Source organism: Agelaius tricolor, unplaced genomic scaffold (assembly GCF_023055355.1).
Source record: "Agelaius tricolor isolate 1412-34295 unplaced genomic scaffold, bAgeTri1.0.p SCAF_9, whole genome shotgun sequence".
Classification (NCBI taxonomy): Eukaryota; Metazoa; Chordata; class Aves; order Passeriformes; family Icteridae; genus Agelaius; species Agelaius tricolor.
The window spans coordinates 3,302,721-3,328,659 of NW_027269269.1; the positions used below are offsets into that span (position 1 = coordinate 3,302,721).

At 47.4% G+C, this 25,939-nt stretch overlaps 2 protein-coding genes across 5 annotated transcripts in view; one reads left to right on the forward strand and one right to left on the reverse strand.

Moving 5' to 3' along the window:
• Nucleotides 1-7,463, forward strand: part of ATP8A2 (ATPase phospholipid transporting 8A2) — a 320,133-nt gene extending 312,670 nt beyond the window's left edge. For all 4 annotated transcript variants that reach the window (XM_071434042.1, XM_071434041.1, XM_071434040.1 and 1 more), the window contains one exon: nt 1,165-7,463. In XM_071434042.1, coding sequence (XP_071290143.1) covers nt 1,165-1,285 — 121 coding nt within the window. In that variant the 3' untranslated portion in view covers nt 1,286-7,463. The remainder of the gene's footprint in view (nt 1-1,164) is intronic.
• Nucleotides 7,464-15,292: 7,829 nt separating this feature from the next.
• On the reverse strand, nt 15,293-21,048 carry SHISA2 (shisa family member 2). Its single transcript, XM_071434044.1, has 2 exons — nt 20,337-21,048; nt 15,293-18,269 (listed from the first exon to the last, which is right to left on the reverse strand). Exons 1-2 carry the CDS (start codon nt 20,629-20,631, stop codon nt 17,716-17,718), a joined length of 849 nt encoding a protein of 282 aa, XP_071290145.1. The 5' UTR covers nt 20,632-21,048; the 3' UTR covers nt 15,293-17,715.
• Between the last annotated feature and the right edge of the window lie 4,891 nt (nt 21,049-25,939).

The window sequence follows — 25,939 nt, forward strand, 5'->3', positions numbered from 1 at the left end:
TGCAATGATCCAGGATGGACACACTTTTTTCCAAAAGGCTGTTTGCACTTCATGAATGTATTCTGTGAACCTTCAGCTACAGGCAGGAAAAACGAACCTGTGCCTCTGTAGCAGTATGTATATTGGCATGGAACTGCTCAGGGAAAATGAAATGGGATGCTGGGATGATTGGTCATGTAATCAAATCAAGGTTCCTGCTGTCCTGCAATCACTTCCATGAGGGATATGTGACTGGAGCAATGTATTCCTGTTTGAATCCCCTCCACTTACTGGCAAAGATTTCCTGCTGTGCTTGTGACTCGGGGTGTCAAAAAATCTCCTGTCCTTTGCTACAGTTTTCCATTCAGAACTTTCTATAAGACCACGTCTGCAAGCCTGTCTGCTGTTTCATCATGTTTGCCCATTAGCTATTTGTGACTGTTTTACCAGCATTGTGGTGTTCTGCAGATGCTATCAATAAATGTCACTTGCCTGTCCACAATACTTTAAAAGAAATCAGGCACATGGTTATTTTCATCTGAACAGTTTCTAGGGAGACCACAGGATTGTGCTAGCCAGCAGGATTAACCAAATAGACACCTCCAGAACATGTGTTTTCTCTATGCAAAATATAAGTGACTGGCTGAGAGAATCAAAAGTTTCAGTGTCATTCGTCTGATTCCACTTGAAAAATTGTTTAAAAAAATAATCCTGAGGGGAGTAAAGAGGAAGATGTGAGAAAAATCTGGTTGTGGGCTAGACATTCCCACCTTTCTCCAGAGAAGCTGCTGGTATCAAGCGGACTGCAGAGGAGTCAAGCTGAAATGCAAATCTACTTCTCTCTTAAGTCTTTAGAGAAGCTCTGCCACTATGGGAGTACTATGGGAGTGTGTTCAAATCAATCTGTAGCTTATTAGGTTGACTCAGAGGGCCTTGGTGGCTGTGTGCACTGTCCTGGCCTGGGGAGGGGAGCAGAGGGACAGAGCAGGCAGCAGACACCCTTCCTGTGCCACATGGGCAATGCAGTGAGCAGCTCTGAGCATCAGAAGCACAGCACAGAAATTAAGGTTGCTGTAGTCTCAGTCACATAATTTCAGTGATGCCTAAAACTGTTTCTAAAAGAGGTCTGTGCTCTTGAGCTCAACTCCAGTGACTGATTTCTTTTTCCTTCTTCTGCTTTTTCAGATGGGTATGCATTTTCTCAAGAAGAACACGGTGTTGTTTCCCAGTCGCAAGTCGTTCGATCCTACGATACAACCAAAAGGAGAACAGAAATAGAATAAATTATTCTTTACTTGATGGGTGATGGGAATAATGGGATTTGGATCAATGCATCCACTGTTAACACCTTCATGACTAGGTTTGGCAGCAGCAGCCAAAACACCAGAGAACTCATTTCCGTGGCCTTAGCCAACAAGTTTCTGTATTCTCCCTGCAAATCTTGAGTGCATATTGTGGGGGGGAAATCATTGTTTGACTTCAGTCGCAAAGCTCTGCCTAAAGTTTTGTTTATGTTGTTATGAAGCATTTGACTGTGCTATGTGAGGTGTGAAATTAAAAACAATGTTTTACCACTATTTAAAACATCGGCATAAGGTTGTTCTGGGGGAAAAGTAGAAAATTTATGTTCCATGAGAAATCAGCCTTTGCTTAATTGGAATGGGGTGCTGAGATTTCCTGTTTCATTACACACAGACCAAGTGCACACGACTGCATGCAGACTTTAGTCCTTCTTGTATTCACTGTTAATTAATTTGGCTGAAATTTTCAACAGACCATTTGGTGTAAAATTTTTGATTGCAACACAGTTTGTAGCTAAAAATGCTTATTTGCCTTCTTATGACAGAATAACACAAGATAGCAATCAATTACTTAGACTATTTGCCCTCTTACAGGATTTATTAGGGTTCTATCTTAGCTTTCTGAAACCCAAATAATAGCTTACTCACAGAGCCAGGATGTGGAAGTCAGAGCTTGGCAGAGCAGCTGTCTTGAGTGCATGGCATTGTACACCAAGATGAACTCAACTAGGTGCCTCCTCATAACGCTTCATGATGTATTTGGATGTGCACTTCAAGTGTAGCCTGGGACTTCCCTCCATGACCCCATTCCCAGTTTAACAGTAGAATAAAACAGTGAGAATTTCAATTTATAGGTACCATCTGGTCAGATATGTTGATAAGATGTACATGTGCATGGGGGGCTGATAGTGTAACCCTAAAGAAGCTTTCCCTGTGCCAGGTAAGAGAGGTTTGCAGAAGAGGGCTGGAGGGGATTGCACACGTGCGTGCACACACATGGACACACACAGAGCTGGCCATTGTGAAGAGGAGACCTGCTGTTTGTTTGTTCAGCCAAACCAGTCCCTCTTCTAGATCTGATCCATCAACAGGCTTCCCAACACACCCAGACCCATGAGCCCTGGAAGGAATGCTGGCTCCATGGCCTTGCTGTGCCACTGGGACAGGCGTGCTGCTGCATAGATTGGGATTTTGAAGAAAAAAAAAAAAGGCAAAAACTGGGGCATAAGTTAAAGCTGAAAGAGCTCTTAGAAAGTTTATGCTGTCGTCCAGACAAGTTCTATTAATTTTAGTCACCAAGCCACGTTTCTGAACAGTATAAAGTAAATACTGCTGTGTTTAAGCCAGGCTTCGTGGTTAATGTATATTCTACATCTGTATATTTAAAAAGTTGGCGTTGTTTTTTGCCTTATTGACCATCATCCAGAGTTTTTTATTGATTTAAATATATCCGAAAGCAATTTGAATATGAATGTTTATGTTTAGCATAGGAGAGGAAAGTTCCAGCCTGGCCTACTGGTTTAATCTTCCTTAAGGGTTGTGAGTAAATGCAAGCGCTCAAATGCTATAATTCAATTTCCAGTGCCACCTCAGAGGTTCAGAGTCCCCTTCTCTTTTAGAAAAGGCAAATTTTGCTCCTGCAGCACCAGTCAGGATTGCTCTTGGATTAGGCTGATGGCACAGAGGGAAAAGTCATCACCTTCTTTTTGCCGTGCTAATGAGACAATTATGCAATAAGGAAAACGTACAAATAATTTTGCCATAGGCATGAATGTCAAGGGGCCAAGTGTGGATGTATGTATTTTCTGGGAGAGGAATTTTGTTTAAAGGCACAAATACTAGTGCTGAGAATAAATAAGGGGAGAGTAAACCTGATCCCAGGAGTTTTTAAATCTTAATGCTGATATAACCCGTTAAACACTTCCTTTTATTTAGAAACCAAATCTGTTTAGGAAATGTGTGGTGTAAGCCTCTCCTCAAAACTGCTAATTGTTTCTTCCTTTTGTAAAAACACAAGGAAAATTAACTTCCCACCAAGGCAAAATGAGATCAGTTTAGTCTTTGTACTCTAAGCTACACACCAAACATTGGCATGTAAACAATTTGGAGGCTTTTAATGACGCTGCAGAAAAAAAACTTTTAAAAGCCTTTGGATAATGAAGAATGGCAAGTAAATGTGTTAAGCAGAGAATAGAAGGGATCCTGGAGTTTTTTCTGTTCTTAACTTAGGGCAACAAAATTTTGCAGAACATAATGAAAGATGCTGGGGAGGAGCAGCTGTCATCTGATGTGATTTATTTTATTAGTGCAGACTATGAGCTGTATCATTTTGACCTCCCTGTAAATTGAGGTCAGTGTGTGTCACAAACAAAAACCTTCCCTAGAGTGAATGGTGGTTTAGACTGAGCTACGTGTGTTGGTTGTCAGCTCAATGGGAATTGCACATGGGATTTGTCACAGGGCTATACAGTATGTGACACTGGGGCTAGTGGGTCAGACTTTATCATCACTGTATGGCCTTAATCTCTAGCTGAGTTAATTCTGTAGAACCCACCCAGGTCAAGACCTGGCATTCTTCTTGTTCTTTGGAGTCATTACAGGAATTAATGTATTGTAATGTGCCGCAGACTGGGTGTTGGAGTTGCTTGTCTTGATGAGCAATGATGAGGTGCATTCGGGTGCTGTGTTAGCAGAAGGAGAATGACAGCTGCTCTGCATCAACAGAATTCCTTGTTCATTAGGGCAAATGCACGGAGCAGTAACAGCAGCCTTTGAAAGTGCTGTGTGAAAATGTTATCGACTAGACAGGGTATCGGAGCAGAAGGAATGGGGCATTTCTGCGTGACTGTCCAGACTTAACTACCCAGCCTTGATCAGAAAAGGCCTTCCTGAGTGGCTCTCTGCACTGACCAAAGGGAGATGGGTTTGGATATTCAGATGGAAGCGGTGATTTTCCTGAATTAGAGTTGGCCATGTTGCTGCTTTTTATAGCACCATAATCACAGCTTGCATAGAAGCTGCTGCTCCTTTAATGATTGCCTAGTAGCAATTCAAAGCTGGCGAGCAGGAGCCCGAGCTGCTCTGAGCACTGCTGAGGAGTCTGTTGACATTTTCTTCTCCTTGACAGGGCTTCAGGTCTTGCTGTAGGGAGCTGGAAGGGGAAGTCAGTAATAACCTGTCAAGGAGAAATGGCAAATAACCAATAAAAGTATCTGGGTCAAACTAAGCTGCTAATATACATAAAAATGTGTGTAGAGTTAACATGAACTCTATGGGCTGTAAATTAAGATAACAGTCAAGCCTCGCTAATCTGCAGTTTACTAGACTACACACCCCATAGTGCATGGCCAAAACTGTGCAGTCTCTTCCCCTACCTCAGCCAGCAGCTCATAGCAGATGCTACAGGGAAGTCTCTCTTACCAAGATTACATTATTTTTTACAGCATGTACTGGAGTGTGTTCGCTGGGAGACAGTCATAATAATAAAGTTGTAAATAAAGCAGAGAAAGCTTTATTTATGTGAATATGTGAAATGCACACAGGGTGCAACTTGGCCCTCTATGGACAGCCCAAGAACCCAAGAGGTGTGCAGTCCTTACACTGTCCCTGTCCTGCAGTTTGCCCTTTTGGGCTAACTCACTAAATCTTCTGCTTTCACATTGCCTCCAGTCATCAGTGAAGGCTAGTGATACTCTATTTACATTCTCCCTTAGTTTTATAACTAATGACTTAAATTAATCTTTAAATGCTTTGAGGAGTGTACTTCTCACAGCTCAGGTTTGAAGCAGAGCAGGCATTGAATGGGTGCTTGGCCCTGAGAAGCACGTTGGGTTTATCAGATTTCTCATTACTGTTAAGCACGGAGGGTATTTTACCTTTGTTTTGAATCATCACACAGTATCAATGCCTTAAACTTCAATCAGGTTGCAGAAGAGCTCTTTGTGTCCTGTTGAGTCTAACAAGAAGTGGTGATGGTATGAAATACCTGAGGGGTTGGAGAGGAGAATTTGGCTATGGTGTATCTGGGTAGCAGTCTGCATCTAAAATATGGCACTGACCATGCATGTTCCTCAGCCTCCAGACAGCTGGACCCCTTCTGTCCTGTGAGGAGGGATTCTTACACTCACCTCTTCCCAGTATCCTGTAGATAGCCAAGAGAGGCTTCACTGCCTTTCAGCATCTGTGACCAGAGCTTTGTGTCTGGAGAAGGCCAGGCATAGGTCAGTACAATAGGTGACAACAAAATAAATCCATATGGCTGCTTTTTTCATATGTAACAGTAAGATTAATGGAGGCTTTGAGCTTTGTTGGCAAATGAAAACCAGAAAGTGCCCTGCACTGCTTGGCCACACAAGTGAATCCCAAAGGTGATCACTTCTCAATGACCTGCTGGAAACTTAGCCAGCCTGACTGAGTTTATCTGGCCAAGAGTGTGCTTTTGGATGGGCTGTCTGGAGAGGTGAAGGGAAACAAAATAGATTGGCCAAGACCAGTGCTGCTGTTAGAGGTTAGTGAGGGGAGCGATTCCTCAGGCATCTATGAAGAGCTGTGATAAAGCTGATTTCTTTGGTTCCTTCTTGTGGCTCTAGGAAGGGAGCAGAGCTGAGAATTTCTGAAGCACTGTTACCTCCTGAAGCTGAGTTTGTCTGGTACCAAGCTGAGTCCTGAACTTAGAATGAATCCCTGCCAGAGGTGTTCCCTGTTTGGCATGTTTTGGCTCTAGCAGGTTGTTTCCTGGGTTATGAAGATTGCTAAATTATTTACTGGTTCCTCTTTCCCTCATGGACTCACCAGAACTGAGCACTGGAATTATTTCAGTCCTGGCTGACACCCCCTCATGGAGAGTTAGTGGGATTTCTGCTCAGGTGTGCTCCTGGGCAGGTTCCTGTCCCTCAGGCCGGTGCAAGAGGCTCATTAATCTCTGGATGTCTTTGTGATAGTGTGAGAAACCCCGGGGTTGTTTCATTTGGATTCATGGCCTGCTCGTGTGTGGTGTGGACAGAAGGTAAAGTGGCTGAGTACTGGTGTTTATCCAAAGCCTTCCTTTATGTATGAAGAAGGTGAGATAAGTTCTCCTGAAATCTGCCACAAGAGGTCTGTTCTTGTTCAGCCTCTTGGTAGCTTCTAAAGAGAAACAGAAGTTAGTAAATTACAAATTCTGTGTGGGCAATCTCAGCTCTGGGCAATCACTCAGAAGTCTAACAATGAAGAAAAGTGTTAATATATTGCCAAACTGTCACTGTGCATAGCTGGAAGGTCAGCACCCTTGTAATTATGGAGCAATGAAGCCAAGGGAAAAAGCCAACATTAACAGAAAGACACGATTGTTTTAAATTCTAACTACCTTACTGGGTGGTTTTCCTGCGAAGATGTTCCAGATGTCGTCTTGGCATAAATTAATCAATTTCAAAACATCTGCTGGGTTTCTTAGAAAACATGGAGTTTACCAGACAGTGCTTGTGCTCTCCTCTGCCCTTCTGGTTGATATGTTGATTCAGAAGGGGAATGAGGGTACTTGCTGTTCTTACTGTCAAGAGTTCATAGACTGGAAAGTTGCTCAAAGTTGTTGCTCAACTCTTTTTTTTTTTTTTTTTTTTAAGGGCTCCAGTTATGAAGTAGTGAGGCAGCCAAGCCCTATGGGACTGTGTACATGTGTGTGCTGGAAGAGATGTTTAACTTGAAAACCTCCCCCTGTCCCTCCTCCTGCCCCCAAAGTGCAGCCCATTGCAAGGGGAGGTCAAATATTCAGGGTCTTGAGTGACAGGATCTTTAACAGCATCTTTTTCATCAGCGAGCCAAGTCATGTGCCCGCTTGTCTGTCATACCTGTACTCGAATTGCTTAAATATTGTTTCAGATGGGGATGTTTCAATCTGGATATGCAGAGAGGAGTGATGCTGTGGGGGGATGTTTAATTGGCTCCCAGCAGAGCAGTAGTGGTGTGTGGGTTTTTTCCTCTAGAAGTGTTACCATTTTCAGGTCCTATTAATGTCCTCTGGTAGTTTAAATACAGCATTGCATTACAGTGGAGTTTGTTTCCCTCTCAGACTGAATACAAATGAAGGTCATTTACTTGTATTTTTAGAAGGTTCAGAAAACTTAGACAATTTGTAGCTTTGAACAGCATTGTTGACTGTTGTATGTCTTCACAAAAATATTTCCAATAAACCTTTTATTAAAGCAATCCAGCAGACCGAGGCTTGTTTGTTTTATTCCCCCACAAGCTTTGCAGCAAGAGTTCAGTGTTAAATACATTTGAGATTTAGTCTGCAAAGCTGTTGAATGGATTATTTCTATTTTTTCATGGCCTTTTGGGTGTGTTTTAAGGGCCTGCTCATTAGAGCAAGGCTTGAGTTCCTTCAATAAGTCTCAAATCAGGCCCCAAATGCAAGGCTAATATGGCAAAATAAGAATGGTACTGATGAGCTGACAGCAGATACTGGTATTTGAGTAGTGTCTTCAGGGGGAAAACTATCTTTTTATATAAGCTAGGTGGAGAGAGATTCTTCTACAAATGATACACTTGATCTCACCAAGGCTTCACCAAAATAAAGCTTAGAAGTCTTTTGTCCCAGTTAGGTCATGTAGACACAGCAGGGGAAAATTAAGCCCTAAAAACCTTCCCTTGCCTCCTTACTTGCAGCTAAATTTGCAATTTTACCATGGGCCCTTCAGGCTCCGAGTGTGAGGAGGAGCATGGTCTGATGGTGCAGCGAGATGTGAGGTGAGACCATGGCAGCCGCTTTCCTCCAGAGCACAGGGCCAGGCTCTCTCCTGCTTCTGCCTGCTCAGGAATGCCACATCTCTCTGCTGCTGCTGCTGCTCAGCTGACACTGCCAAGCTCGCTGGTGTGGCCAGACCTGGAGAAGTGACTCTGGAGCTCCCTGGCCTCGAGCAGGGGCAGCAGCAGGAAGCACCACCCAAGGCTCTCGTGTTCCTGGTAGTGCTGCATCCGCACGCGCCGGGGGACGCCTGGCACCGACTCAGGAATGGGACTCAAGTTATGGCTGAAGTTAACTTTGCAGAAAAGGTTGGCCTTACTTGATTTTTGGTGACCATGGAGAACATGCACTGTCAGATCCTTCTAGAAAATGAAAGGGTATAAGCTTTAACAAAGAGATCCCTTTGTACAAATATTAATAGATGCTGGAAGTAAACAGATTTTATCAGGAACAAAGTGCATATTTATATATAGTTTGGCTAAAACTCTTCCCCCTTAGGGTGCTATAACTTGAAGAACAGAATTTTTCCTAATAGATTGCTGACAGAACCACTTTTAAAAGTGTAGAGGGACTTTTTTACAACAAATTATTTTTGGATTTTCTTTTTTAAATTATGGAACAGAAAGAAGGTGTAAGCCAAATCTCCCATCTTCCCTTAACAAGTCATTGCTTGAGTACATTTCAAAATATTTTCACCCCAAAAGCCAGACCAGTATCTGCTTTTCCTTTGCAGGGAAATTAAAAGAGAGTGATGAACTTGTGTATCCCTGTTTTGCTGGAGTAAGTGCCTGCTCCTTCCCTGGGCCTGCATCGCTGCAGCCCAGCCTGCAAGCATGTAGCAGCAGGAACTGTGCTGTTTGTAAAAGCTTCTCACACATCTGGCCAATCAATTATGCCAAAGTAAAATTGATGATAAACTTAAGTAAGCCTTATTCAGTTGGTGGTGGGAGAACTGGATGCTCAGCCAACTGCTCCCTGCACTGTCATCTCTTGTACAGCACACTAAAAGGGAAATGATTCTCAGAATTGTTAAACATAATGGATTGCTGCTTAAATCCCTTATTAGATATATTAGTTGACTAATCACCTCAGAGACTTTCCCTCTAACAGTCTGACAGGCAAGGCTGTGAGAGAGCCTAGTGCTCAGGTCCCAGAGCCAAATATTCGGAGCAGCTGCTAAGTCTGTTGACGGCAGTCTTCAGTGCCTCATACCAGAACAAAGAGGAATCAAAGTCCCTAAACCTGTAGATTAATGCTCAAGTCTGAAATGGGAGCATTAAAAAATAGAAGTGTAACTGAGAAAGGTCTGGCTGAGGAATGTTAAGCAAGAAGATTTCAGAAACATAATCCCTTTTAGTGAGTGCTGCTGTGGCAGTACCCGGTGACCAGCACTCCCGCCAGCACAGCCCCGTGCCTCTTTGAGTTCCCTCAGCATTTGGGGTGCAGCAAGTCCTCAGAAACCTGGAAGGAGCAGTGAGTTCCCTCCTCAGCAGAAATACAGGACTGCAGAGAAACAAGGCTTTAGAAACCCCTGAAAGACACAGCTGGTTTTTGGCTGTCCACACTGAGCAAGGAGCTCAAGGGCAGATGAGGAGTGGGCTGTGTCCCAGGTAAGGGAATGATGAACAGTGCTGGTGAGACCTTGCTGCAGTGGCCATGCCCAGCCAGGACAGTCACCATGAGGAAGCTTGAAGGGAGGGAGCTCATGTTGCATTTTTCTTGCCATGACTCTCTAAGGACAGTGGGGTGACAGTCGAAGAGGTGGTCATGGTTCCCCTCTGTATTTCCCTTGGTGTTTGGTGCTGTCCCTGTGAGGGTGCCATGTCAGAGTGGTGAGGGCAGAGCTTCCTGGGTCACACAAAGCAGCCCTCGAGTGGAGAAGCTCCAACCTTTCAGGGCAGATTGGCACTTAAATCCTGCAGTGGCGAGTCTGGGAGCCTCAGCTCTCACAGCCACCTTGTCTGATGGCTCAGCTGGCACTGGCCTACAGCCTCATCAAAAATGTGCAGCACAGCTGTCACAGTAAACCAAGACTGCTTTGTTGGTCCTGTGGAGCTGCTGGTATCGAGTACAGGCAGCAGGAGCACCCCCACCCCAGTCCCTCAGGAGAAAAGGGATTCTGAGTTTGTATATTGTGCTGGGTTTGTAACTGTGCTGCTCCATCTCACTCCTTCCTTTCTCCACACTGTGGAATGAACTGCCTGTAAGCTCCTGAAAACATGCCTTAGTCCATGAAAAACCCCAGTGTGATCCTAGTGCCAGCTCATTTGGATGTGCCAGGTATCAGAACTTGAGCTGCCTACTGCTCTCATACAGCTGACTAAATCCTGTGCAATGACTGTGTGCATTTGCCTATCCACAGTGAGGGTGGGCTTCAGCTTCAGCTGTTAAACTGAGAGCCTGATTCTGACTGCTCAGTAAATCTACAGCAGTTGCTTTTGGTTTGCAGCAATGTAAATTAGAATTATTTTTCCCCCCATAATGAGATATTTACAATCATGCATAGACTGTCTGATTGTGTGAAGTCAATAGGATTCTGTCTCTCAAAAGCAAACATTGAGGGAATTAGCAGCTGCATAAGCCAATATTTACCATTTGGGTACTGAATCATAGCAGAGACTGCACAACACACCAACATCCTCATCTTGTCCTGCAACAAGTCAGACCTGCTGCAGCACCAGCAAGCTCTGGGAAGTTTGTGGCCCAGCTAAACTGGGCTCTGCACCCAGAAGAATCAAACACTACCACGTTGTCCCCATCAGCTTTCAAAGCTCTTCCTAAACCTGATGGAAGGAAATTTAAGTAGCCCACCCCTGGAGGTGTTCAAGGCCAGGCTGGATGGTACACTGAGAACTAGACTATCTTTAGGGTCTCCTCCAATACAGCCAATTTTTTATAATCCTGTGAAGCTACTCTATATCTTGGAAGGGAGATAGAGAAGTATTTTTAGTTTATTGCTGCATTGTTGTCATCTTATTGCAAAAGTTTCATACCTTTTTGGTGATTTCTCGTGGACAACTCCTCACAGCACTGACTCCTTCTTCTTCACAGCACAACCAACAAACTCCAACTCTCTTCTCACCCAGCTAACCCACTCTTCTGTAGCTCTCATCATTATTGGACACAGCTGTGGCCTGTTCCTAATCTTTGGTGGTTAGTACAGCTGCAACTCCTCAGGTGTGAGACTACCTTCTGCACTATATTTATTTTCTTGCATTCTATCCCTGCACACTACATTATTACTGTTTTCTGACATGATGCTCACTTGCCCTGGCTTAATAGCAGTGATAGGATCCAAAGTAGTGCCTTCTTGCTATATTTTTTTTTCAAATTAACCTAGAGAGGCAAACCAGGGTGGGCCGTGCCCTGAGCTGGTTCAGCACTAAACATGAGGAAGGTTTGATGGAAAGCAACTTACCTGTTGAATTAAACATTTTTCAGCTTGATTCATCACTGTTTGCCTTGATTTTGCTGGAGGTTTTTTGGAGGACTGATAACTAGCAATGAGAGACTATTTACTTGAAAGTAAAGGATTATCACGTTTAGGAGAAAAATGTTACAGCTATTCTTTCTTGAATGTTTGAAATCTCTTTTTGCTATTATAAGCCTAAACGGTGTCACTGCAACAGCAGTGACAAGATGGCAGTGATGGCAGACAAGATTTCAAGGTTTCAGGTGAGTTTTCTTTCATATTTCCTGATGTGTTATGGACAATGCAAACAGAAAGGAACATGTGTCCTTGGTGAGCTGGATGTGCCCAGTGCAGAAAGTGACTGCTTTGAGTTGTTACCTGCATGGCTTCATCTCATCAGAAATAGCCACTGAAATTGATTAATATTAAAAATAAAGCAAACTAACTTTCTTTTGACAAAGACAGCAGCCAGTACAATGCTGGAGGCACTTGGAATCTGAGAGCTGTGACTCATGTTACACTCCAGAGAGGTTTGTCTCCCCTCTTCTAATGAAAATCAGGGAGTAAGAGGATACTTGGCCTCTTGCACACTTAGCAACTTCTCAGCCATGCCTAGTGGAATGTTTGCTGCCTTGCTCTCAGTATTTGGAAGATGTCACCTTTGATGTCAAGTGGGAAGGTGTTTTCCAAATGAAGTTGTGCCTCTGCCCATGAACTAGATGGGCAGAGGTGTTCCCATCCACCCCAGCTGCCCCCACAAGAGGTCTGGCTCAGCAGGGACAAGCAGGAGATGGAAATGACATGAGGGCCAGGGAAAACATTGCAAACAAGCCAGCATGGAGAATCTGGAGAAGGTGAGAGATGCAGGGTCACTAGCCAGGTGAAAAAGGCCTGGGATCAGGTCATGATGCTCACTTGCATCTCGGGTCAGTGTACTGGGATTTTCCAGGTATAAAGGACAAATTAAGACATCATTTCTGTGAGCAAATCACAAAACCAGTAAGTGTTGGCACAGGAAGGGGGAATTCTGCAGCAGGAGGAGAAAATCCATCCCTGTGCCAGTGGCTTCCCAGGGATGGGCTGGGGGGAAGCTGTGTCCCCCAGGAGATGGGGGAACTGGCACACCCCAGGCTGCTGAGACACGGCCTGTGCCACCCACACCTCCAGGGCTTGCTGCAGACAGGCCAGCACTCTGTAGTGTTTGATGCAGAGCAGCCACACCACAGTGCCTGGCTCACCTGAGGCCTTCTCACTGGAGCCCACAGTGGTGTTCTGTGGCACACAACCCAGCACAATGGGCTTATCCCCATTGCTGAGGCGAGGGAGGCTGTTACAGCACCAGTGACTGCTGTTACCTGCCCATTCAGGTGGCACAGAAATACTGTCACAAGGATTAAATGCTCTCCTATGGGACAGGGGACACTGAGCCTCCAGGATGGCCAGGATCTCATGGAACTGGCTCCACTCAGTGTAGATGGGGAAGGGGAGAAAGGATGGCACAGGTTTATGTGATTTGTTCAGTCCATTTGCAAGTGATCCTGGGCGGGAAAATGCTGCAAACCCCACCGAGGACAGAGAAATATTACAAAGGGACCTACTGAGAAGCAGGAAATATGAGGAGGAAACAATAAAATGAGATTCAGCTTGGAAAAATAGAAGGGAATACATGTAGGGAATAATATTTAGTAATAACTTCAGTGGGAGGAAAAGAGTAGAAAAGCAGAAAATCTGGAGGGAGGAGAGCTCCAGGAAGATCAAAAGTGAGCAGCAAATGAGACATTTTGCAAGGGAGGTGCTGAGGTTAATGTGCTGAGCTGAGACCTGCTCCCTGGCTTGCTCCCCTTGGGCATCGTGGGCCACATGTGAGCACTGGCCCTGAATTGCACAACCTCCACTGTCCCCTGATGACCGTGGCACAGCTGGTGGCAGCTGTACAGGGCCACAGAAGCCCCTGCTAAGGGGCTCTGTCCCCTGCCGTGCCCAGCTCACAGGGGAGACATTCCAGAGTGTTTCTCCACGTGTGTGCTGGGAGGGGATCCTGTCACTGGCGATGCTTTCCTGCTCTTCTCTGCGTGGCTCAGTGGTTTGGGCACAGGATTTTGGGCCCAGGATTGCCTACAGCCACTTCAGGGCACCACTGTGCCCAGAGGTCCCTTTGTGAGGACACCACCAGCCTGGTGCGCTCAGGGCCAAGCAGCACCAGCCCAGCCTGTGGGGGGTTTGCTGGCTTTTCCCTGTTGGGTCCGGCTGTCTGTCTCTGCCCGGACACGGGTAGGGTGGTTCTTGGGTGGCACGCGATTCAAAGGACGAGTCTGGACTCTTCAGCTTTTCGGTCTTCAGATTGTTTATTATTTCTTATCTACAAAATTTTCTTTCTGCCCAACAGAGGTCTGACCTGCAAGGCAGCCAAGGGCACTCGTGACCACCTACGGGGCGGTCATGTCTTTTTATACTAAAATCTACGTACATGATATTTACCTTTATTTTCCAATACTTTTCACCCATGTTGGCAAGTGCACTTTCACCATAAACCAATCTCTAAGTGCCAACATCACCACAGGAGATGGAAGACAAGAAGAAGAAAGAAGAAGGACGAGACACGCCCTGATCCCTCCATCTTGTCTCCATAACCCTCCTGTACTAAAAACCTTAAAGTTTATATTTCACTCTATAAATGTGTCCCTTTTACACCTTTCACTCTAAAGTGATTCTCAAGTCTTCAAACTGCTGTCACTTCTGTGGATGGATCAAAATCAAGCCACCAAGCACTCTTGGCAACATTCCAGGGTTTCCGAGACCCCCAAGGGTTCTCCTGGCATCTCTGGACATCGGGAACGATGTGCTGAGTTCCCACATTTCCCCACCCTCACCACTGCCTGCTGTGCACACCAACTCCGGCACGGCACAAAAAGAAAACATCTGCCAAGGGCGAAGCAACTCTGCAGATAAAAACACAAGAAAAAGCTTCAACACAAGTTGTTGGCCTGCCCTGCTGCGCAGGACTCATCACCTCAGCACATCTGCTCTGAGCCATGGCTGACCCCCTCCTTCCCTGCCAGCCTTGCTACCTCACCTCCCCCAGACACCAGGAAGCTGTGGCATTTTGGAATGTGCTGTGTAGAGCCTGACCAAGGCGCTGTTCTTCCCAGACTGTTCTTCCCTACTTTTTTGAGTCATAAACATGCAGATCCAACAATCACCCAATTTCCCCTCCATGCCCTTTAGGCTCCTCCAGCCACCCACCTTCTCAGAGTGCAATGCCAGCATCTCCAGCAGCAAGAGGGAGCAAACACCAGGAAAGGAAAGTGGCCTTGTCCCAGACTGACCTATGGCTCCTGGCACTACGAGGCTTTGGTTCTGGTCTCACTTCTGAGGACAGAGTTTGCTCTAGCAAGAAGGGTCCCCATGCAGAGGACAGTGGGGACAGCACAGCCACTTACTGAGAGTTACACACTCAAAATAAATGCTCAGCTGGTAACTGTGAATCCAACTGAAACCAAAATTCTCAGAAAATGCCATTTGATGCAGAGTATTTGGCATTCTTTGACAAGAGGGAACTTGATAAGCCCACAGGCTCTGGCCCATCCTGCTCCCACCACTCCTCCCCAGCCACCCGAGAGGTGAGGGATCCCCAACTCAGCTGATGCTCAGATGCCATCTCCCTGCACCCCTTCTCCCCAAACACATCCCCTCACATGCCCCATGGCATCAGACATGTAAGTTACTGGATTTACTGTTATTCTTTAAGAACACAGCAAAAATTCAAACTTTTGGTTTTGCCATTCTGGAGGGGGGCTGGTCAGATGTTCTTTTGGAGACACAGGAAAGCAAAGCATTAACTAAAGAATTAACCCTATGACAAAGCAAACCAAACCAAAGTCACACCATAAAGTATTTATTAAGAAACAAAGGGGGCTTTTTTCTTCAGTTGTAAGAAACACTTTAAAGCAAGTGCTCTTTCAGAGATTTAAAAGCTATATCAAATGGTAACATTGGTTTTACATTATTGTACATGACATTAAAAAAAAGCCACATCTCACAAAATTCCTTTTATTAGAGCTCGGGTTTCTCTGCCTTCAGCTGTAAATTAATTTCTACAGACTTAAATTTAACTTATTCTTTTTTTTTTTTTTAAACAAGTAAACAATATACAAAGATTCACCTGAATTCCGTAGGTCAGAGGAGGTGTCCTTGCCAGGGCCTGTGCAAGGCAGGCAGTGGAGGGAAGCTGACTTGGTTCACAGCTGGGCACGGTCAGGAGCACAGGACCAGGGCTCACCCAGGGCCAAGCACCTCCTGCTCCCAGGGAAGCACACAGAGCTGCCCCTGTGCCTGATGCCAGCTCTGTGTGACCCCACTGCAACGTGGGCAGGTGGAAACCTACACCCCCAGAGACCAGAGAGTGCAGGGGGTCCTTCAGGAGCCTGGCAGCACCCAGCTCTGGAGCACCCACTGCCCTGAAGATCCCCGAGCACCGAGTTGTGCAGCATCCAACATTGCCTGCAGCCAGGCGCCGCTTCCCAAAGACACCCAGCCTGGCTGGAGAGGAAGCCAGGCCTCACAAACCAATCTTTCTGTCCAGATCCTGCACACTGACTGGGAGATCACAGCCAGGAACAACAGATCTGGGATAAATTACCTATTCATTTCCCCGTGCCAGTGGCCAAACCATGGCTGCCTGCTGCAGACTGCCTGTGTGTGGCGCGTTTATGAGTAAACCATTGGGTTTGGCAAGGCATCTGCACCTTCTGTGTCATTTAAAAAACAGGCATACAAAACATAGCATCACAGTTATTGCTACATATTGATACAGTATCAGACAATAAGAAACCTTTTGTCATCACTGGTCTGGCTACAGTAATTGCTTGGGTTTTGTACAGGGCCTCAAGTCTTCTGCTGCACTGTTTTGGCTGAGGAGCAAATGGATGGAGATGCAGAGGCTACATTTTTTAAGAGACAAAACCAGCCTTACTTTGCTGCATTTGGGGTGATATAATTAGAATGATCTGACTGTTTGTTGCCTCTTCAACCTGGAGAGGTGTTTTCAGAGAGAGATGAAGCAAAGCAGGACAGAGCCAAGAGCTCCAGTGTAAAGTGTCCCTCCTGTCTGCATCTCACTACCTCCATGACCCTTGTGACACCACAAGCACCTTTGTCCCTTGGTTGAGCCTTTTTCTTATTTTTAAATACAGCTGTGCCTCCGTAGTCTCCTGCCACGGGTAAAGAAGAAAAAGAGGATGGATTTCAAACCTCCACCAACCCATTCACATCCCAACTCGGCTTTGTTTAACCCTCTCCCACTCCCATGCAGTGGGAGAGGGGATTCAGAATGGGCTCATGGGGACAAGATAAACTCCATTTTCCTACAGGCAGACTCCAATGCAAGCAGGCTTTGGGGCTGACACCTTCGCGGGCATTCACACGGGTTTCCTGTTTCATGGGAAGTGAGGTTAAATCAGGCATGTTTGGAATCACAGTCTGACCTCCCTCTGCCAAGGCAGGTTCAGTTCAGACACTGCCAGCTGTACCAAGAGCTTTGCTGAGTGTCACAAAGAGCAAGCACCTCATACCCTGGTTTTAGTAAAACATTCACAAAGATAAAGTCTGTGCAAACCACTACTGGGTCCTGATCTTGACACAAAACCAAATCAAGAAGGGTTTCAAGTGCACTGTAAAGGAGAGCAGAATAATTCACTCTTCCAATTCCTACAAAATACAAGGAAAATTGGTCTTTGCAAGACCGAGCTTCTGGTGGCATTTCAGCCCAAAGTGGGTGTGTGTAAGAAGCCATGGTGGCTGGGCACACAGGGATTGCACTGCTCGGCTCTCAGTTGTGATTGTCTGTAAAGTAACGGGAAACATCATTACAGAGCTGGAAGCAGAGAGGTTTCTGAAGTACTGCCGTCTTGTACAGTGGAACAAAACTCTTTCTAGAATTAATTAGGCAAATACTTGTGACCATGTCATACCTGAAGGGCACTTTACGGCTCCAACATTTATCTCATGAGCACAGTGATCTGAAATACATATGCATTTCCAGCGTAATCCTTCGCTGCCGTAAATCACGCGCTGGAATGAGAGCGTATCTGGCAACGTTAATTCCGAGATATCATCCTTACAGTTCCTGGCAACAGACCCCGATGAAAATAAATGGTTTATAAACACTGTCTGACATGCATGAGCCTTTCAAAATTATTTACAAGTGGTGTTCTGGAAGCTTTGTTCCAAGGAAGCATTTCTCCTCCGTTCAGTTCAGATATTAAAATTGGCTGGGTGGGGATGGGGAGGGGAGGGCATCAGCGTTACACAGTCACAGCCGGGTACATCTTCTGCTCGCTGTTGGTGTGTGGGAAGGGAGACTGGATCTGCCTGTAGCCGCTCTGCAGGCCATCCAGGAAGGGGGGTACCGGGGTCAGCGGCATGGGGTCGTGCTGCATGGCGTAGCCCACGTACTGCGGGTGCAGGTACTGGCCCTGGTGCGGCACGATCTGCGTGGCCTGCTGGCAGTTCAGCACCGAGAAGTTCGTGGGCATGTTGACGTAGACATTATTCATGGTCCCTTCTGGCAGGCAGCAGTTGGTCTGGGACCTCGTCGGTGGAGCTCTGGCCCCCGAGTTGGCGCTGGAGCTGGAGCTGGCAGCCGTGCTCGACTGGCGGGAGGAGGAGCCCCGGGAGGTGCTGGCACTTGGGATCATGGGGATCGTCTCCATCAGTCGGGTGCCCGCAGGGGCTCGGCTCTGCTGGGGCTCCTGCTTGGGCCGCAGGCACCTGCAGCAGCAAGCTGCCACCAGTGACCCCAGGATGATGAAGGCGACAAATACAGATCCCACAATAAGGAACGGCACGTAGATGGGCACTGCAACAGCAAGGAAAACATTGTCACCACGGGCCAAGGACAAACCTCAGCAATCCCCCCTCATCCAAGCAGAGCCCACTTCCTCCCAGCACAGGTCAATACAAGCACAGCATTTTATACCAGAATGATGAAAAGGGCTGTTAAACCCTTGGCTTCTATTGGCTTTTATTTCTCTCCTGTTGGTGATGGTCTAGTTCACAGCAACCACTGCTCCACATTCATCAAATGATGTCTCCAATATGTCCTACTAGAACAATAAGGCAAGATACAGCTGGTTTCCAACAGTGCCTTAGGAGACATTTTGGGGCAGGATCCCTGCTGAGGGCTCAGGATCACGGCGTAGTGAAACCCTGGTGCCACACGACATCCCTCTCCATCACCAGCCAACTCTGGCTGTTGTCAGCCCACTGGGGCAGGGTGACAGCAGGCAGTGACCAGAGAGTAGTCACAGGGCCTCTGGCACCCCACAACCCTGGGGATGAATGTCCACCTGCTCTGCACTTCAGCCCCAGGTTTAGGGAGACACCACAGAGCAGGCAGTGCAGAGACAGCACCATGCTCCAAAGGGGCAGCATTCCTCCTTGTGAGGCCTAATAATGGGACATCAGGGCAGGAGGACTGCGGGTGGGCAAGGGGTAGGAGCAGAAAGTATGGATGATGCTCATTGGTGGAATCAGGAGCCACCAAGGATGGTAAGCAACATCCTTGGAAGAATCTGGGCTACATGTACAGATTTCACAGAATACACCTGAGTTGGAAAGGACACATAAAATCATTGAGAGCAACTCTTAAGTGAATGGCCCATACAGGGATCAGACCCACAATGGTGTTATACAAGAGCCATACTCTATCCAACTGAGATAATCCATTCTGCAGTCCCAGGGAAAAAGCTTTTTTCTCTGTCTCAGTAATAAATCTGTATGGATATATCCACAAATAACAAAGGGAAGGTGTCTCCCTTCAGTGCTTGTGAATGCTCTCAGCAACATGCCTGGAGTTCATCATTTCCACCAAAACCTGGCAGCTCCAAGACTCAGGCAGGGCTACGGATCCCTGCTTGACCCTGTCTGACCCTGCTAAGGCAGCCACTGCTAATGACCTGCAAGTTAATCAGTGCCAGCACAGGGCAATGGCTCCCAAACCTGCAAAGCAATAAATTTTAAATAAAAAAATTGTTACAAAAATGCATTGTTCTCAGAACTGCAAGGGTGGGGGGGTTATCTGTCTGCTCAAGTCAGAATACTTCCTGGCACAGCTGATTAGATGAAGCGAGTTATAACCAAAAGGCCACTTCTCTTCCATCACTTTAGTACTTTTAAACAAAAGGCTGTAAAACATCATCTCCACTTCTGCACTTGGCGCTACAGCAGCTCTTGAGCAGGTGCACACACTTGCTCCATACTGTAATGTGCAAGTTTTCCAGGAGTAAATCTGTCCTAATTATAACATCACTTCAGGCTACTTCTCCCGCACTCAGCACGTGTGGATGGCAGCAAGGGTGCTGGGGAGCCACCGGGGCTTTTTTAAACAGCAGTAGAAAGGCTTGAGTTTATCCTTGAAATTCAATCTTGTAAAACCAGTCCTAAGTGGGGATATCAGAGCTGAAAGAACATACACAATTACAGTGGGGACCAGCCAGAGTCCTTTTGAAATATCCTGTTACTTTTTCTGATCTGTTCATGGGGGTTGTCTCATTTTTCCTTGCCTTTTCAATAGGGAGCTCAGCCACGGCTGAGGAGCCCGTTCAAAGTGGCGGCAGAGCCGTGCCAGGCCGAGACGGCTGGCCCGGGACTCGGGGGGGTGGTGTCACCTGCTCTGACAGAGACGTGGCTGGGATTTCCAGCAGCAAGGGCGGGAAAGGCAGGCCTTCAGCTGGGCACTCCTCCCCGTGTAAGAGCCCGGCCATGCCGGCTCCGTCCGTGCTGCCCCACGACTCGATGGAGGGGAACCGGCGGCAAGGGGGGAAGGGGCGGGCAAGAAGATCGCCGCAAACCCGCGACGGCTCCCGCGGAGCCGCCGAGCCGGAGACACCGCGGGGCCATCCTCGCCGAGCCAGGGCCGCCTCACCTGCCGCGCCGTCGGGGCCGTCCTTGCCGGGGCGGCCCGGCTCGCCGCCGCCCTGCCGCCGGTCGTTGTCGCAGGCGCCCTGGTCGAGGCGCGCCTCGGCGCTGGAGCAGCAGTACCGGAGCGCGCAGCTGCCGCAGCAGATGGTGGCGTCGCCGCCGTCGAAGCGCTCGGGGCACTGGAAGCCGTCCCGCCAGCCGCCCTGCCCGTCCAGCCAGCCGTGGCAGTACTCGCCGCTGGCCGCGGCCCCCGCCGGCAGCAGCCAGCCCAGCGCCGCCAGCAGCAGCCAGCCCCGCATGGCGCCGCCGGGGGGGCGGCCGCTCCGTCAGGGCCCCCCCGCGCCGGGGCAGCGCCGCCCGGCCCCCCGGGGCAGGCAGCCGCCGCGCTGCGGGGACTCTGGCCGCGGGTCCCGCCGCCGCCGCATGCCCGGGGCCGGCCCGCAGGGTGCGGAGCCGCCGCCCGGGGCGCACCGGCGGAGCCGGGGGCGCCGCTACTCCGCTCTCGCTCCCCGCCGCGTCGCCGCCCCCACCCGGCCCGCGCCCTCCTCCGCGCCCATGGGCGAGGGACGGCGGGAGCCCGCGATCCTCCCACGGACGGAGCGGGTCGGGCGCGCCGAGCCCGCACCGCGCTGCTCCCGGTGCGCCCCGTCCGGCGCCGCGCCCGCTCGGCGCGGGGGGCGCCGCGCCCGCACTTAAAGGCGGTGGGGGCGGTGCAGCGCGCATGCGCCCGCCCCGCCCCGCCCGACGGGGCGGTACCAGCGCGCGGGCGGCGGTGGCGGCAGTGGCCGGAGCGCGGGGGGCAGCAGCCGCCGTCCCGCCGGGCACCGGCACCCGAAACAGCCCGGCAACGTGTACCTGCCTCACGGCTTGTTAAAAGTCAGTGGCAGCCGGAGGCTGGGCACGAGGATGCACCTTCAGCTGCTGAAGTGTCAATAAAGTCTGTGGTTTCTCGTTCCCTGTGAGACAGCTGTCGTGACACCAACCACAACTCTGGCTTACAATGCATTGCATCAAGTAAAAAAGTACTTCTTTTAAGAAAAAGGCACAAACACGGAAGCTCTGATAAGTGGCAGTGGTTCTAAATTCCGCTGTAAAGGCAGATCACTGGGAGGAAGGTGACTGCAAAGCGTTGTGTATTTCTCTCATTCTTTCAAGCTTTTCTTCAATTTAGTTATTCCCTTCTCCCTCCATCTTGATCCCCTCTTTTGTTCTCATTTCAGCCAGTGTTTGACAGCTACGGGCTTTCACTGAACTGCTGCTGTGGAGCACCAGATTCTGGTCAAATTCGGGACCAGGTAAATGCATTCTGCCCCTTCAGCTTTGCTGCTGCCCCCAGGGAGTTCTTTTCCAGCCGTGGCCCTTCTGCAGCTCAGCCCATGGCCGGAGCTGTGCTGCTGCAAGGGCAGGGTGCAGAGGTGGTCCCACACACCTCATGTCGTACTTACCTCAGAGAGGATTAGTTATCCGGAGCAGCTAACCTTTGGAAAAGTTTGCACTTACCAAGATGGAAATGGGGCGGCAGCACCACAGGTTTTACATCACCCAATCAGCCCAGCTGGGTGAATGAGAAGAAACTTGCAGTGATTCGACTGATGAGGTCTGAGATGCTCCATCTCAAATCCTGAGTAGCAGCTCCCCAGAGCTGTCAGCTCCAGCACGAGGAGCCCACCACAGACAGTCCTGGACAGTAACAGATTTCATACACTCAGCCCGTGTCCCCCACAGCACCCATTGCCCCATCAGCAATGGGCCACAGGGAGGGAAGGGGATTGCCTGGGAAAGGAATTAGAACCATGAGCTCCTGCCAGTGACCTGTCTTTGGATGTCTGGCAGCCACAAGTGACAGCACAGCAGCTGTTAAATGCCTACATTCACAGAGGTCTTCCTACGAGATCATTTTCCTTAAATCTGGGTTAGACACACATTTTCATAATAAGAAAAGCAGCTTCTTGACTCTTTTATACGTGGCAAGCAAAATACTTTCCCAGTCCCATCCTTTGAGTTGATGGTTCACTGATACTCAGTAAGGTGGCTCTCTTTCAATAGCAAAACCAGACTATGAGAAGAGAGGTGAAAAGCAGACTATCTAATCTAATCTGCACTCCAAGTTAGGAGTCCTGATCATAACAAAATACCAGCACCAGATTCCCTGCAGAGATTATCTGTAGCAGGTACTTTATATATTCAAGCTCAGGATTTGTCTCAACTTGCCTGGATAACAGCAGAGATAATAGTGTACCTCATTATGCTTTTGTGAAACTTAAAACATTTGGCACTTTGCAAAATGCTTTAGATCCTGTTTAGCAATAGACTAATTAGTGGAGTTTGGGGTGGTTTTTTCACTGTCTTTACAAGCTGATCAGGTAATATCCCTGTGATTTAAATTTAAAAGCACACAAAAATCCAGAACCAAAATATGTGGAAACACATAAATATAGCAAGTCTTTCCTACTCTGTGACTTTTTCACTTGCTTTCTCATGTCAAGCAATCTCATTATATTAGTTCAATCTATTTCAATGTAAAATAAACCTATCACAGATTTTGTAGGACACCAAACATATCATATCCCATCGAATTAAGCATAGTGCAGCTTTTAGATATAATTAAAATAACATATAGATGGTGGAGTGGGAAAAGATTTTAAAATCCTACTGTATTCAGTAATGATCACATAATCTACAAATCTCTATTATCTGCTTAACCTTTCTTTTTCTTTTTTTTTCCCTACCAGTCTCTGAATTTGTAATACTACTACCAGGTTTAGTTTTCTGAGGCCTTAGGATCAGTAGAAATGTTCTTTGTCATTTTTCAGCCAAATGCATGATATCAGGAAAGCAAATAAATGTTTTATTTTGGGAATTTGAAGAACTCACCTGCTGTTCTGCTAGTCCTGAAAAATTGTTTCTCTTAGAGCAGTGAAAATAAGACTTAAAAGCACTTCTGCTAGTTGTCTGAAAGAGGTGAAGTGCCTTTTCCACGTAATTTTTAACACTCTGAGCTGTGAACTGCCTGTGCAGCAGTGTAGGGGCTGAGTCCATCTACAGCACATTTCAGCATCTGTAGGAGCCAACATGCAGCTGTGGCACTGGCTGTGTGAGAGCAGTACCTGCAGCCCTGCATGCCCGGGCACAGAGCTGTGGCACAGCTGCCTGTGCCACTGTCCAGCCTGGATGCTGATCCTTGAAGGCAGAGCTGCTGTGGGATAATGGCCACCATCTGTTTAAGTGGCTCTCTAACACCGGTATCTGCTTACCTTGTAAATTCACCCAGTCACTGCATTGACAGGCATGCTCCTTATTGTAACATGGGCATTTTTGCTCGCTCTCTCCAGCTGTCTCTCTCCATATTACAGTCTCCCTCCAGATGGAAATTTTTCAAAAGTATTTCTGTGCTTTCAGAGCACAGTACTTTGCTTTCCTAGGGCTGGCATGCCTCGTGTGCTGAAGTTCTTCACAAATACACCAGCTCCTACTTCAAAAAAAGACAATGGAAATAAGAAAGGCATGAAAAGATAGATAATACAAAAGCACATCTCATTCTGAACAGCTCCCAGTTCAAGAGAGGGGAAAATGAGGACACCCCACCTTGAGTCTGAGCTGCTGAGCCATTCACAGCAAGGTACCACAAACATTTGTCAGGGTTGGCTGTGCCAGCACACACTGGACAGGAAGGAAAGAGGAGAAAGGACAACTAAGTGAAAACCATAACAATAAGTAAGAAACAACAGTTGCTATCCTCCCCTTTGGGTGTCTGTCCTAGAAATTCTCCAAGATAACACAGGAACACAGATCTCTCACCCTTATTCTGTATCTGTCTGTTTTGGTTGGAATCTCTCCTAGGGCTAGGAAAAGGAAAACCCTGTGACACGACTCTCCAAGCTGCCATGTGCTTCTGTGGGTGTGTAAGTGGCTCTCACCGTTACGGATGTTTTGTTTTCCCTTTGGTATTTTCAACCCATGCTGTTGTAGCTTGTCACATTCCCTTGATATGGGAGAGAACACAAAACTGGTAGCAACTCCTATTCTCTTTCTTTTTGACCCATTGGTGATAAAGTTTAGATGGTAGATGGATACTGTCCTCTTTTCCCCTTTGGAATTTCCAGTTTCACTCTTGATAGTCTTGTCACTTGGGCACAAGTGAGATTATCTGCTTTCCATTGCCCAGCCCTGGATGCCAAACAGGCATATATGTACTTTCCCATTCCATTTAGCTCACATACCTACTGTTACATCATTATTGTCAAACAATTTTGCAACCATATCAGGAATCTTGAAAATCTGGATTCTGGAATTACTTTGGTTCTACTGTTGTGTCCACAACATTAGAATTGTAAATTAAACATAGCCTGAAGTCTTCAGCTAGAACTCATCATCATGGTACTATTGTTTAGATGACTTGGCATGTAAAAGTCAGGCCATGCTTACCACGAGAGATGGATTTTATTGCTTTTTGTACAATTCAACAAAAGAGATTTCTCTTTCTGGTAACACAAAATAAAGGAATTCATTCTGATCATGCAGAGGGTTAGTTTAAAAACAGTTTGTTTTATTGCTTGTAGGTTTTTAAACATAGAAATAAATCACCTTGGAGTTGAAATCCCTGCATCTTGTCCACTTATCCCAGCAAAGTCACTTCTCAGGCAAAACTGTGTTTCCCACTGCTAAAGCAATGCCTTGCTGCCCCCGTGTGAAGTTAGTGAGAAGAGTAGCGTGACTGAAACTCCACTGTGCAGTTAGTATGGAGAACTGTTGAATTTGAGATTGCAATCCATACTGACAGGTTATACCAACACCATTTCCCAGGTGAGGATAGTTACTAGAATATATGAACTTACTTTAGTAGCCTTTCCTTTTCTTCCCAACCTGGTTTTTCGGTACCTTTTACACTAGTGTACCTGTAGCAAGTATAACTTAAACACCATCTACTGATACTTGCTACAGGTACACTAGGTACACTTAAGGGTGGAAACAGCCACTCCAATTGTGGTATTGGTTGCATAAGCTGGACTGGTTTTTATTTCTGCTCAGGGAACATGTTTAATATCTGCATTTTAAAATACACGTGTACTCATAGCAAAAGGCTTTCTTTTATTGGCTCTCATTTCCTGGAGAATAATTAGATCAAGATGACCCAAGGGAATAAAAAAACACCCAGTCACAGGATGAGGCAAAGGACTGTAAAAATAGCTTTGAATGAAGGCATATGAAGTTAGCACTCTCCTCAGGGGCTGGGCTGTGACTCTGCAGTGGCTGCACCGGCACCGAGCACATCGGGAGGCACAGCTCAGCTCCTGCTGCGAGTGCTCGCTCTCAGCACACGCCGCAGTGACAGCAGCAATCAGGGCTGGCACCACCTTATCACAGCCGGCACAGACACCTCCCCTATCGCCCGTCTGGCTCCAAAATGCACCGCTCTCCTGATAAGGGGCTGGGGGATGCAGCTGAAGGGAGGTGAGCCGGTGACAGTACCTCCGAGCGCTGGGGGACGTTTCCCTACAAATTCCCGAGTGCAGGAGGAGGCTGTCACTCAGAAAACGTCCCCCGGTTTCAACACAGCCCAGTCGGAGCAGAGCTTTAGGGAGCTTGTTAGCGTTGTCCAACTACTCA